General features: G+C 46.3%; 1 protein-coding gene across 1 annotated transcript in view; it reads right to left on the bottom strand.

Moving 5' to 3' along the window:
• Nucleotides 1-13,812, bottom strand: part of PGR (progesterone receptor) — a 91,188-nt gene that overhangs the window by 3,005 nt on the left and 74,371 nt on the right. Inside the window, exons 6-7 of the mRNA XM_060234905.1 lie at nt 4,778-4,908; nt 1,738-1,895 (exon numbers count right to left, since the gene is read on the bottom strand). Coding sequence (XP_060090888.1) covers nt 1,738-1,895; nt 4,778-4,908 — 289 coding nt within the window. The remainder of the gene's footprint in view (nt 1-1,737; nt 1,896-4,777; nt 4,909-13,812) is intronic.

Raw genomic sequence — 13,812 nt, 5'->3', positions numbered from 1 at the left:
TCAAATAAACTAAACTTAACTAATTCACTGCTCACTCTATATATAAGACTGTTAATTCCATCCCTTTGTCTGATAAAATGTGCTTTTAGCACACAAAAGCTCACATTAGGAATAAATCTTTGTTGGTCTTAAAGGTGCTACTTGTTCTATGACCAAGAATACTGCAACATCCCCTACTAACAACGCACTTAAGGTATTTGTGTCTTCCCATCCCTATGGAAAGGGTAACTTACGGAAAGAAATATAAAATCCATTTCAACAAACAATTTTAATGGTTAAAATCTCATAAATGACATAGTGCAATGTAGAATCACATCAACATTACCAAAAGAAAAGGCATGACGCCGCAAATAACTTTCCATAAAATACCTCGCCACTCTAGTTACAGGTTTGGAGGTGGAAAGTCCTGTCAAGTTGCTGTTGACTTATGGCAACCCCTCCATAGAGTTTTCAAGGCAAGTGAATAATATAGGTGGCTTGCCATTGCCAGCCTCTGTGTAGTGACCCTGGACTTCCTTGGTAGTCTCCCATTTAAGTACTAGCCAGGGCCCATCTATCTAATAAGGATTTCCGTTAACTTGGCAGGACTGAACACCTCTTTGAGGCTCCCTGTGTGTGCTCCATATCTGACCCCTGGAGACAATGGCTGGGTAGAATGGATCAAACTCTGGAAAGGCCACCATCGCAACCCCAGAAGTCAGAGAGAACTTTCTGACTGGATTGCCCCTGTGGGTGCCGGTGTGTCTTTGATAGATGCTGCAAACATAGAAGCACTTGCAAACAAATTGGCATATGTTTCAAGTGATGTCTCTAAACTTGGAGCCCCAGTAACACAGTCTCTCTCAGCTGTTTCAGATGTACAGCATTCTATAAGTTCCCTACTGGTTTCTTGGGAAAGCACAACAGAAAAAGATTTTGCTAGATTTATCAGGGAGACACAGTCCCTTCAGCAAAATGTCTCCCTAGCAATTGCTTGTTCTCAAGCACATACAATGAATGTGGTCACTTCAATGGGAATCATACGTCAGGCTTTGAGTGGGAATGCCCAATGGAAGGGAAAAAGTTAGTTGAGGTGTAACAGGGCCCATCTATCTAATAAGGATTTCCTCTACCCAGGCCCGTAGCTAAAGGGGGGCCCAGGCCACTCCATTCAACTCCCCTTCCATTTGTATGGCCCCTCCATTAGAGGGCCTCCAATCTGCCCCCTTTGCTCACTGCCACTGAACAAGTGCAGCATTGCTCCAGAGGGAGACGAGCTCTGCCATTTCTTTTGTAGGTCACCCTCCCCCCAGCAACTTGGGCACCTTCCCGATGCGGTTCATGATCTAGGCAGGGAGCACAGTGAAGTCCTACTCGTAGCCCTCAAAGTCAGATGTCATTTTGGTCCCCGTGGCCTCCCCACCTAAATTTTTCTCCTCTTGGCCACCACCCCTCAAGTTTTCTGGCTACAGGCCTGCCTCTACCAGGAGCTGGTTCCATGAGGCAGAAGCAACCACAGATGCAAGCTGATGTAGATTCTGTGTCCAGTGTATCCCCAGGGTCCACCACATACATGTTCCAAGCTTGTACACATGGGCCTAAAGAGAAACAGGATTCCCAAAGGTAGAACACACCGAAACCACAGCTAATCCAGTGTATCATGGAGCGCTTCTTATAAGCAACTAGCCCTGTGAACTGCTCAAACAGGACTGGGTGGACTAAACCCAACAATGTAAAGGCCTCACAGAAAGAACTTACATCATGCATGGAGTCCATCAATTTTGTGAGCTGGTAGAATCGCTGTGAACTGGCTACCACTCCTTTCTGCCGCAACCCGATTGCCTTGACCAGCTCTCTGATGTAGCTCGCTCTCATTTCTTCAAACTGGTTTTGACTTCGGAGACCTTCCAAAGGAACTACAAAGAAAAAAGTACTTGCCAGTACTTCAAGAGTACTTCAAGAGTTTCACTGGCTGCCAATTTATTCCAGGCTTGATTCAAAATTCTGAGTCTTACCTGTAAAGCCCGAAGCAGACTGGGATACTTAGAGGGCCAAGTACATTACTTCTGAACCTGCCTGTCTTAACCTAAGAACAGCCCTGATGGATCAGAATAATACTCCAGCTAGTCCAGCATCTTGTCTTTCACACTGGCCACCAAGAACACTGGACCACCAACAATAGGGCATAGAGGTTGAGGCCTTCCCATGATGTTGCCTCCCAGCACTACAATTCAGAGGTTCTCCACCTCCAGATGTGAAGGGTCCCTTTAGTCACCATGCAAGTTGCCACAGATGGGCCTATTCTCCATGAATTTGTCTTATTCCTTTTAAAGCCATCTGTCCTTGTGGCAGTGAATTCCTCATTATAACAACCGACTGAGTAGAGCATTCTGTGGCAGTAAATTCCTCATTATAATAACTTGCTGAGTAAAGAATTACTTATTTTTTGTCTGTCCTGAATCTTTCTTAGAGGTCCTACTCTGTGTACTATTTGCCTTCAGAGGTGACATGGGTTACCACAAGGGACAGGGCCTTCTTACTTCTGGAATATTTCCCCTGTACCCGTCAGCCTGGCTGTACACTTGATGGTCTTTTGGTACCAGTTTAAGATTCTTTGGCTTATCCATGTATTTTTAAGATAAACATTTTTGAGATAGTTTTATTATGTGCAGTTCTTTGTTGTCTTTACAACTAGTCCATGCGGCTTTTGTTTTACAGCCGACAAACTTGTAATTTTGCTGCTCTTGGCTTTTTTTACAGACAGATAATGTCCATTTCATGTAGCTTGTTTTATTTACATGATATTGCTGCTGGATATTATTTTGATTTCATTAGTATCGCCATTTACTGTATCTGATTAGGTTTCATTTTATTATATTTATTGGGGTTGTTTTATTGAGAATCTGGAATAAAAATTTATCACATACATAAAGACATTCGAAACTAGAGTCTGGGGGTTAAAACCCTGATTAGCAGCAGATGCTGGTTATTGTCAGCCATAGTTAAGATCAGGGCAACAGTAACCCTTAACCGTGGCTAAAACAAGTGGAAGAATTTATATACATGTTAGGAAACGTTGGAAAGAAAATGCTGCTCAAAGTTCCATTATAAAGGAATATGAAAAATCAGGACCACTCATCCTTATGACTTGGTACAGTTAACAGTAAACCATGGTTTGTCCATTTGTGCTCAAGCAATGAGGAAGTGAGATCATGCACATCTTGCATGTCCAGCAGCATTTCCTCTTTTTCAGTGCTATCATACGCAAACTGGGTAAACCACAGTTTGCTCACAACTGCAAACTGCAAGCTATGGTTCAATTAGTTTCTGGTTTTGGTTTGTGCAAGCCATGTTTTGCTGCCACTCTGCAAAGAAAGAAGCGTGGGGGAACCAGAGGGGGAGGAGAGATGGAAGATGGAGCCTGCTATGGAATAGCTTTTTTCTTATTGTCCTAACAATGATATCAAAGAACTGAGAACATCACTTCTGAACCAGCCCTGTGTTTATGAGTCTATTTATAGGCTATGCAGAAAGGAGGAAAATACAAGTGATTCAAGCTTCTAAGTATCACATTTTTATTCTGCCCTTCTCCCCCCAGCCCCAGACCTCAGGGCTCTTCCTTTCTCACAGACTATAGTCAGACCATTGAAAAACACATTAGATTAGATTTACATTAGATTAGATTAGATTTACATTAGATACCACTGGTTTCAAACAGCCACATCCCACACAACAGAGTTCCACACTGTTAACCACCTGCATATAGCAAATTCAAACAAAATGGCCTTCCATGTTTTCCATAAACAGGATGAAGTAGGAACACTCCTCAAATCCTTGAGGAGGGCATTCTAGAAAGCTGAAGCCACCACTGAGAAAAAGGCAGGTCCGAGAAGTGGCCAATCAGACAGCTTTGAGGGAGGGTCATAAGAGCAGGGAAGGCTCTTCAAGCCGGCTGACCCTTACATGGATCTCCTCTCCTTCATTTTGCCTCACAAGCACCCTGTGAAGTACGATGGGCTGAGAGACGGTTGACTGTCAACATCAACCCATGTTTTTTTTCTGGCTGAGTGACGATTTGAACCCCAATCTTGTTGAGCCCATGAGCACTTTTGAAGATGGGGAGAAGAAGCCCACACAAAGTGGCTGCTCTGTGGATCAATCACCAAACAGCTGTCATGGGACACTGGGGCAATCATAAAAGTTAGCAGGCTGCAAGCCAAGCATCCTTCTACAATGGAGGTAATTATTTCTGTTTCCACCTTGAAGACACAAAAATGATGCCTCCTTTTTAATCCTGCTCCAGTGAGGTAAAGGAAAACCAGGAGTGGGTCTTGACTTTGGGAAACAGATGCTTTTTCAAAGAAGCAACTGGGCACCTGGAAAGCCACTAGTGGGTGCCATGGCACCCACCAGAACACCACAGAAAATCTCTGCTACGGCCAGTGGTGGAATTCTAGCAGAAGCTCCTTTGCCTATTAGGCCACACACCACTGATGTAGCCAATCCTCCAAGAGCTTACAAAAAAGAGCTATGTAAGATTTTGGCTACAACAGGGTGTGTGGCCTAATATGCAAGGGAGCTCCTGCTAGAATTCCACCCCTGGCTATGGCCATTACACTACACCATCTTCTGTAGTTAACATAGAACAGTGGAGCTTTTAGGCAATCATCTTCAGTTTACAGTGGTTCTTTTTCTGTCCCTGAAGTTACACCTTCAGGCTTTGTGTTATCGAAAATCTAGCTTTCATTCAGGCAGAGAGCTGCTGAAAGAAGAGGGGAACAGTCAACATTAAACTTACTGGTACTAAGGAGAAGTAAGGCTTTCATGCAGAGGAACTCCTCCTGAGAGACTTGGAGCTTGACAAACTCCTGAGGGATTTGCCACATAGACAGGCACTGTGAATAGAATGATGATTCCTTCATCCTCTGTCTTACACCCAAAAAAAGAAAAGAGACAAAAGGCAAAAGAAATAAATACTGACCCCCACAATTTCTTTTGTGTAGCCATAGCATTGGAAGCATATGCTGAGAAATACACAATGCTCTTATTAATAAAGTCTAAAGTACAATAACATGCTGATTTTTTTTAAAATTGCAAGTCCTTCAAGAGCGACTAAGACCAAACTAGTCAATCCAAGAGATCTGTGATTGGATCTCCCAAAACCGTTTTTTTTTTTAAGTAAACAGAAGGTAGGGAGGTGGCCACTTTCCATCAACACATCCTCTTCCATTTTGGGGCAGCGGAAGAAGAAGGAAAGTAGGGTTTTATACTCAGCTTTTCCCTCTACCTTAAGGAAATTCAAAGCAGTTTACAATCACATTCCCTTTGTGCTTAGAGAGCACACGAAAGCGTACGTTCTTAATAAAACTTGATTGATCTTAAAGGTGAAACTTGATTCCTGCTTTGTTCAACTGCTTCAGACAAACATGGCTGCCCTCTTGGATCTACCTCCACACAACAGATAGCTTGAGAGGTAGGTGGGGCTGAGAGAGTTATGAGAGAACTCTGGTTTTTAATGTGTGATGCAATTTTATTATGAATATTTTAATTTGTAAGTTGCCCCGGCTGCCCTCATAAGGGCAGAAAGATGAGGCATAAATTTTGTAAAATAAACAAATGATTTTTTTTTTGAGCTGCAACAGTTTTATTCTGCAGCAGTCAAGAATGTTTTTGTACAGCAGGGACTGTGCAAATGCCACCTGAATTAGATCTGCATGGATATCTTTATCATGAAATGCAGATTACAAGAAGACGTTTTTATGTCTTCAGGCTTTCTGCTGATTTTTTTGGTTGTCCTGCCCTTGCCCTCAACTGACTATTTTTATCTTTTCCTCTGCTTGTTTTATGGGAAAACGGGGCTGGTTTTCTTGTCAACTTTTATTGCTTCTTTTATAAGGTAACACAATTGTCTTTTGTAGTTAGTTTGTACTGATGATCTCCCGCCAGTGTGTTTTTATTACTAATAACTGTCTTCTTGTTTAAAACTGAATATTAGTAGCTCCCTCAGGAACATTTCAAGAACAGAGAGGTATAATTTTTAATATACAGTCCCTTGCTTCTGCAATCATACTGAGAGGGGGACAAGGCCTTGATTCAAAGGTAGAAAAAATATTTTGCATTTGTGTTATGGTAACTCTTATTTAACAATCTGAGGGACCTGGACAGAGACAGACCCCTCTCTGAGATCCAACTTCCCATCACAGCATAGGTAAAAAGTGTGAACAGCCAGTTTGGCATAGTGGTTAAGTCCACGGACTCTGAACTGAGAGAACCAGGTTTCATTCCCCACTCCTCTACTTGTAGCTGCTGGAATGGCCTTGGGTCAGCCATAGCTCTAGCAAGAGTTATCCTTGAAAGGGCAGCTTCTGTGAGAACTCTCTCAGTCCCACCTACCTCACAGGGTGTCTGTTGTGGGGGAGGAAGATAAAGGAGATTGTAAAGGAGAGTCTCACTGAGATTCAGAGTGAAGGGTGGGGGTATAAATCCAATATCTTCTATCTTTTTCATCTAAAGCCACTTCATAGGTTCAACCCTTTAGAAGTTTTTATGCCGGTGACTTTAGAAGTTTCCAGAAGCACAGTGCCAGTGACTTTAGAAGTTTCGAGAAGCATAGAATCCTGGTCATGTAATGAAGCCTTTTCTAGTGCCTCATGATTCTAATTATTTTGAATTCTAATTATTTTGAATTATTTTTGTACAGATTTTAGACCCTTTTAGAATGTTCTTTTGTCTTGACTCATGTTGCCATGTTTTATCTATTTGTATGCATATGTGTGTACATCTACTTTTTTTCCTTTCCTCTCTTTTATCTCTCCTTTAATGCCAATAAAGGTAACTGAACTAACTAGTGCCTGGAACCAAAAAGTATGAGGCAATTTATGCCAACGATGGGGGCGATGGGGGCGATGCGACTGTGATCGCTGCCGGAAGGTGAACAAGGCGGACAGCCAAGTGCCCGCGACCAGGAGGCCCTGTGCGGGGCGAATGGTGCACGGGGACCTGGTGAGCCGAGTACAAGGGGTTGGACCACACCCCGAGGCAGCGACAGCAGACCCAGACCTCCTTCTGTTTGGCCCACAGGGTCCTAACCCGGGCTGCTGGGAGGACACAGGGGAAGCTTAGTTCTCCTAGGCCCCCTAGCCACTGGAGTTCATCGGACCCTATCAATAAACTGCGCTAACAGAAACCCAGAAATCCAGTTGAAAGCTAAGGATATCTGGAGGCACTAGCACTTTAAGAACTGTGGGATCACTACCCAAATTGGCAGCTTTGATAACCACTCCCCACCGGGGAAAAAATCTTATATTACTGGCAGCTAAAGGATTAGATATTATTAATTAGTTATTTAATAGTGATTTATTAATTGCTTAGCCTGACTGTTTATTTATTATTATTGGCAGATTAAATTGAGAGTTTACAATGGGGGGATATATTTACTTATTTATTAATATGCCATAGAGATTTAAGGTTTTTAGCTAATCAATTGAGGAGTTAGGGTTGGGGGTTCAAATTTAAATAACTATAGATTAAATTATTAGAGGGCCAAGTAATATAGAACGGTGAACTAGAGGAGGGTGGGGGGGGGGAGAAGTTGGATAAGATAACTGGGTAGCAAACCAACCTATTGTGGTGAAGGATCGGGCACAGAGTGGATGTCTGGCCTAGGGATCCCAGTGCTCATGGGGAGGGGGAGGTATGACGGTGGGAGCAGACGGAACTACATGGGAAGGAGGCAGAGACAAAACAGTGCTCGGCCCCCTTCCAGTCTGCGTCCCATCCCGAGGGTGGCAGGTAGTGGGGCTAAGAGGGAATGCCAGTCTCCGTCATTGGTGTTATGTAATGCCAGGTCCATAAACAATAAGACCTCAATCCTTAGAGATTACCTGCTTAAGCAGGATATGGACCTGGCTTGCGTGACCGAGACCTGGGTGCGGGATGGAGAGACGGTGGCTCTCTCCCAGTTGGCGCCCCCAGGCTACTCGGTCTTTCACCAATCACGGACAACTGGCCGGGGGGGAGGGGTGGCGCTATTCATACGGGAGGGTTACTCCTTCAGGGCTCTCCCAGCCCCAACAATCGAGGGCCTGGAATGTGCCGGTCTGGCATGGGAGGTGGGGGAGGGGTTGGCGATTTGGCTGGTGTACCGTCCGCCAAACGCACCAGCCAACGCCTTACCAGCCCTGATGGAGGCGGTGGCGGGCTGGGCGTTGGAGTTCCCAAGGCTTATGGTCTTGGGTGACTTCAATGTCCATGCAGACGACGCGGCCTCCAATCAGGCGCTGGACCTGGTGTCTTCCATGGCGACACTGGGACTCTCCCAATTTGTTACCACCCCCACGCATCAGGCCGGACACATGTTGGACTTGATCTTTGCGTCCGGGATTTTGGTGGACGGTATCGCAGTAGAAGCGGTGCCATGGTCGGACCACCTAGCCCTCAAGGCCCGTGTGGGTGCGCCGCCTCAACCCTGTATGGGCGGCGAGCCTATTTTGGCTCGCCCGCGGAGCCTGATGGACCCTGAGCGGTTCCAAAGGGCTCTGCGGGACCCCTGGCCCCCTAGCAATTCCCTTGATGACCTGGTAGAGACCTGGCATGACAGGCTATCCAGAGCCATCAACGAGATTGCACCCCGGCGCCCTCTGCGCCCCCGTAGCAGGCTGGCCCCTTGGTACACCTTGGAGCTTCGCCAGCTGAAACAGGGGCTCAGACGACTAGAGAGACGGTGGCGGCATACTCGTGACGAAGCGACAAGAACATCCTATAGAACGTTTATGAAGTCTTATGAGATGGCAGTCAAAGCCGCAAAGAAAGATTACTTTGCGGCTAGGATTGCATCTGCAAATTCGCGCCCGGCACAATTATTTAAGATAATTGAAAATTTGACCAATCTGCCCCAGGGCAGACCAAATATGAGAGAATTGGAAATAGGCTGTGAGGCTTTTGCGAAATTTTTTGCAGATAAAATCTTGTCACTCCGCCAGGACTTTCCTGCCACATTGGATGCAGAACAAGAACCCGGGGCTCCGTGCCTGTCTTCTGAAGTTATCCTGGATCACTTCGACGCGCTCAGTCTTGGGGAAGTCGACGAAATTCTCTCAACTGCACGCTCTACAACCTGTGATCTCGACCCATGCCCCTCATGGCTAATTAAATCTTGCCAGAGGGAGCTTAGATATCCTATACGGGATATCATAAATAGATCCCTCTTGGAAGGGCAATTCCCAACATCTTTGAAAGAGGCTATGGTCCGCCCTCTCTTAAAAAAGAGTACAGCAGACCCGGCCGAATTGGCGAATTATCGACCGGTCTCGAACCTACCATTTTTAGGTAAGGTTTTAGAGAGGGCAGTAGCGTCGCAGTTGCAGGGCTTTTTGGATGACACTTCCGCCTTAGACCCCTACCAGTCCGGCTTTCGTCCGGGTCATGGGACGGAGACAGTGCTGGTCGCCTTGATGGATGACCTCCAGCGGCATCTGGATCGAGGCGGCGTGGCGGTGCTGATGTTGTTAGATCTGTCGGCCGCGTTCGATACGGTCGACCATCAGCTACTGGCCCGCCGGCTCGCCGACACAGGGATAAGGGGGTTGGCTTTACAGTGGCTTTCCTCCTTCCTTGATGGACGGGGACAAAGGGTGGCAATTGGGGGGGAGCTGTCCCGGAGGCACCCCCTAGTGTGTGGGGTGCCACAAGGGGCAGTTCTCTCTCCGATGTTATTTAACATCTACATGCGCCCCCTTGCCCAGATTGCCCGGAGGTTTGGGCTTGGGTGCCATCAATATGCAGATGACACCCAGCTCTATCTATTAATGGACGGCCGACCTGACTCCGTCCCAGAAAGCCTGGACCTAGCATTGCAAGCCGTGGCAGGTTGGCTCAGACTGAGCGGGCTGAAGTTGAATCCAACGAAGACAGAGGTCCTTTGCTTGGGTCGCGGTGCCCTGGGAAGGGAAATCCCCTTGCCGATTTTTGACGGTGTGCTGCTGAAAGCGGCACATAGGGTCAAGAGCTTGGGGGTTCTTCTGGAGCCTTCACTATCAATGGAGGCACAGATAGCGGCCGCTGCCAAGTCCGCGTTCTTTCATCTCCGACGGGTGAAGCAGTTGGCCCCCTTCCTAGAGCGCCGTGACCTAGCAACGGTGATCCATGCTACGGTCACCTCGAGACTGGATTACTGCAACGCTCTCTACATGGGGCTGCCCCTGTGCCGAACTCGGCGGCTGCAGCTGGTGCAGAACGCGGCGGCTAGGCTGTTGTTGGGACTCCCAAGATGGGAGCACATACAGCCGGGGCTGCGCGGACTGCACTGGCTGCCAGTGGGATACCGAGTTCGTTACAAGGTGCTGGTTATCACCTTTAAAGCCCTATATGGCCGAGGACCTGCCTACCTGAAGGACCGTCTCTCCCCATATGAGCCTCAAAGAGCATTGCGGTCAGCTGGAAAAAACCAGCTGACCGTCCCTGGGCCAAGGGAGGCCAGATTGAAGGCCACCCGAGATAGGGCCTTCTCTATTGCTGCTCCACTGCTGTGGAATCAACTCCCGGAAGAGGTGCGGGCCCTGCGGAGTTTGGAACAATTTCGCAGGGCCTGTAAGACCCACCTCTATAAACTAGCCTTCAACCAATGATAAACTAGGAAATGCCTCTAAAAAAAAAAAAAATTGCTCTTGGTTACTGAATTTTATGGAATTATTGAAGATCGAATGTTTTAGCACCATTGTAATTTGTAAATTTTAACTTGTAATTTGTCTTAACTTGGATTTTATTTGCAATTCATGTAATCTGATGTATAATGTATTTTATGTTGTAAGCCGCCCTGAGCCTGCTTTGGCGGGGAGGGCGGGATAGAAATTAAAAGTTATTATTATTATTATATTATTGGAGAGCCAGTTTGGTGTAATGGTTAAGTATGCGGATTCTTATCTGGGAGAACCGGGTTTGATTCCCCACTCCTCCACTTGCACCTGCTAGCATGGCCTTGGGTCCGCCATAGCTCTGGCAGAGGTCGTCCTTGAAAGGGCAGCTGCTGGGAGAGCCCTCTCCAGCCCCACCCACCTCACAGGGTGTCTGTTGTGGGGGAGGAAGGTAAAGGAGATTGTGAGCTGCTCTGAGACTCTTCGGAGTGGAGGGCCGGATAGAAATCCAATATCTTCTTCTTCATCTTCTTCTTATGAACTCATATAGCTTTTACATTTGTGCCCCAGCCTTCATCGAAAGGAGCACAACACATGGTTCTCTACATTAAGCAATATTTTTCATCTTGACAAGCATGATTTCACATGCTGACTTTCTCATTTTCCTTGCTTTTAAGTTCCCGTTTTTTCAAAGGGGCGGGGGTTACTGTTCCACATGTGTTTGCTCCCCCTAGTGGTACATTTCATATCACAAAGGATTATGTCCAGCATGAAAACCTAGACCAATTTCCCACTAACCTTATGCCGCTCTCACTCTCCTCTTCCGTCGGATTTCACACTATCTGCCCCGGGGCTGCAACTCACTCCACCTCTTTTGTGCAGCAAACAAGATCCTCTAAAAATCAGTTTCTGTTTGCCGGGCGAAAGCTAGTTGCAGCCCCGGGGCAGATAGTGTGAAATCCGACGGAAGAGGAGCTTGAGAGCAGCATAAGGCTACTGGGAAATCGGTCCTACAGTTTAAATATGCAGGGAGATACACCAGACATAAGCCTGAGCTACTGAATCAACCACTAGAGGGAGCAAAACGTGTGGAAAAGAACCCCTTCCTCAAAGAAACAGGAACTTTACATGCAAGGAAAATCAGAATACAGAAAAGCACAAGTATTCATGTTAATAGATTTATTTGGTTTGGAAACCTTTATATTGAAACTCTTGAGGACTCTGCAGAGGGTGGGTTTGGAAAAATCTAAACACAAGGAAATGAAGAACAACTGTAGACCAGCAGACTATGGAGAACAGAAGGGGGGGGGGGGGGGAGACTGATAATTTTATGATGTGCTAATCAGTGCATACAGGTCAACATGACAACAATTGCTCAATGGAAGGGGTCTTTTAAACACAGATATTGCGCAAGCCATACTGGCGTGGCATCTATGTTTCATTAGAGGACGCATAATTGGAAGTGTTTACCTTCTTTGGAAAGCTTTATTTAATGGCTTCCCAACAGGAAGGCTGGTACACATGAAGCAATAAAATGGTTGGACTTAGCCTTGGGGAAGATACACTGCTTTATCCAACAAAAAATGAAGAAAATTATACCTCTTCCTACAATTGTCAGATGCCCCTATCTAGTATGAATTGTTCTGATTATATCAAGAAGAAGATGAAGAAGATATTGGATTTATATCCCGCCCTCCACTCCAAAGAGTCTCAGAGCGGCTCACAATCTCCTTTACCTTCCTTTACCACCTTATCAAGGGTGTGATCTGAGATCTAGTAACTTGGCCCTGTATCTGAGAGGAATTGAATTGTGTTTTCAAGCAAAGCATGCCCTATTCTTGCCACAGGACAATCTGCTTGTCAAACTGAAGAGGAAGTGTAGTAGGATTACCAGCCTCCAGGTGGGGCATGGAGGTCTCAAAGAATTACTGCTGATCTCAAGACTACAGAAATCAGTCCCCCTAGATAAAATGGCACATGAGCTCTATCCCATTATACCTGCACTGAGGTCCCTTCCCTCCAAAAATCTGTCCTCCCCAGGATCCACCCCCAGATCTCCAGTAATTTCCCACAAGGGAGTTGGCAACCCTATAGATGGGTCAGGAATGCCTGCCGTTCAAAGTGCTGCTGGAGGGGAGGGCTTGTTCCAGGCCTATATGAGCCCTTAAACCAGGGGATGGGGAACCTCCGTCCCGAGGGCCATATGCGGCCCTTGAGGTCACTTGGTGTGGCCCTCAGGGATTGCTGGGCCGAACTGAGCCACGTGGCAGCCTCTCTGAGGCCTGGCTGGCCAGCGAGGATTGTGGGGCCCAGCTGTGCTGTGCAGCAGCCTCCCTGGGGCCTGGCCGGCCGGCCAGAATTGCTACAGGGCCTGGAAAAGTTACTGTCACAGTTCAGTTTGCACTTGATTATCCCAGATGGTGTGGCCCAATATGCTAATGAGTGTGTAACCTAATATGCTAATATTAGGGGATGTGGTCTAATATGCTACTGAGTTCCTGCTTTTTTTCTACAAAAAAAGCCCTGGACCTATGCACTTGCCTAGGGCGGCAGGCTGCGTGTGTGTGTGTGTGTTTGTGTGCCAGATTAGGCTCTACCCACATGACTTCAAACAGAAAAACAATTATTTGCATTAATTTTGCTGGCCTGAATCATTCTTCCTTGGCGAAGCACTGTTTTTTAAGTTGATAAATTAAACAGACAAAAATCTCTTGGATCCTGGTCTACAAAAATTAACAGGGGTGGAGAACTTTTAGGGTTGTAGTTTTTTGGACACAACAAAATTACTCCCCCCTCCCCACCCTCCAATCCCACTGACTCTTTAAGTGAATGAGGAAGGTTGCTTGAGCTTGGCAGTTTAAGAATAAGCTTTCTTGCTTTTGCTCCAACCAATATAAGGAAAACTGACTGAAAGTTAATGACAAGACAGTGCAGAAGCTGCTTAAATTTACAGGCAAGTATGGTCTATGGTACTGGGAAAGCATGAATGAAAGGTGAATATTGAGCCATTGGTGGTTGAACAGGGGAGAGATCTGTTCAGCATAAGAACAAGAAGAGCCCTGCAGGGTCAGAGGTGCTAGTCCAACATCCTACTACCAATGGGGTAACAAGAGGCCCCAAAAGGTCCACTGTCAAGGACACAAAGACTGAAGTAAATTCCTTCCTTCCTCAGCCAATTGGTGTAGTATGGTTAAGTGTGTGG

Source organism: Heteronotia binoei, chromosome 3, assembly GCF_032191835.1.
Source record: "Heteronotia binoei isolate CCM8104 ecotype False Entrance Well chromosome 3, APGP_CSIRO_Hbin_v1, whole genome shotgun sequence".
In the NCBI taxonomy this organism is placed as follows: domain Eukaryota; kingdom Metazoa; phylum Chordata; class Lepidosauria; order Squamata; family Gekkonidae; genus Heteronotia; species Heteronotia binoei.
This window is presented reverse-complemented; position numbering and strand designations above follow the sequence as displayed.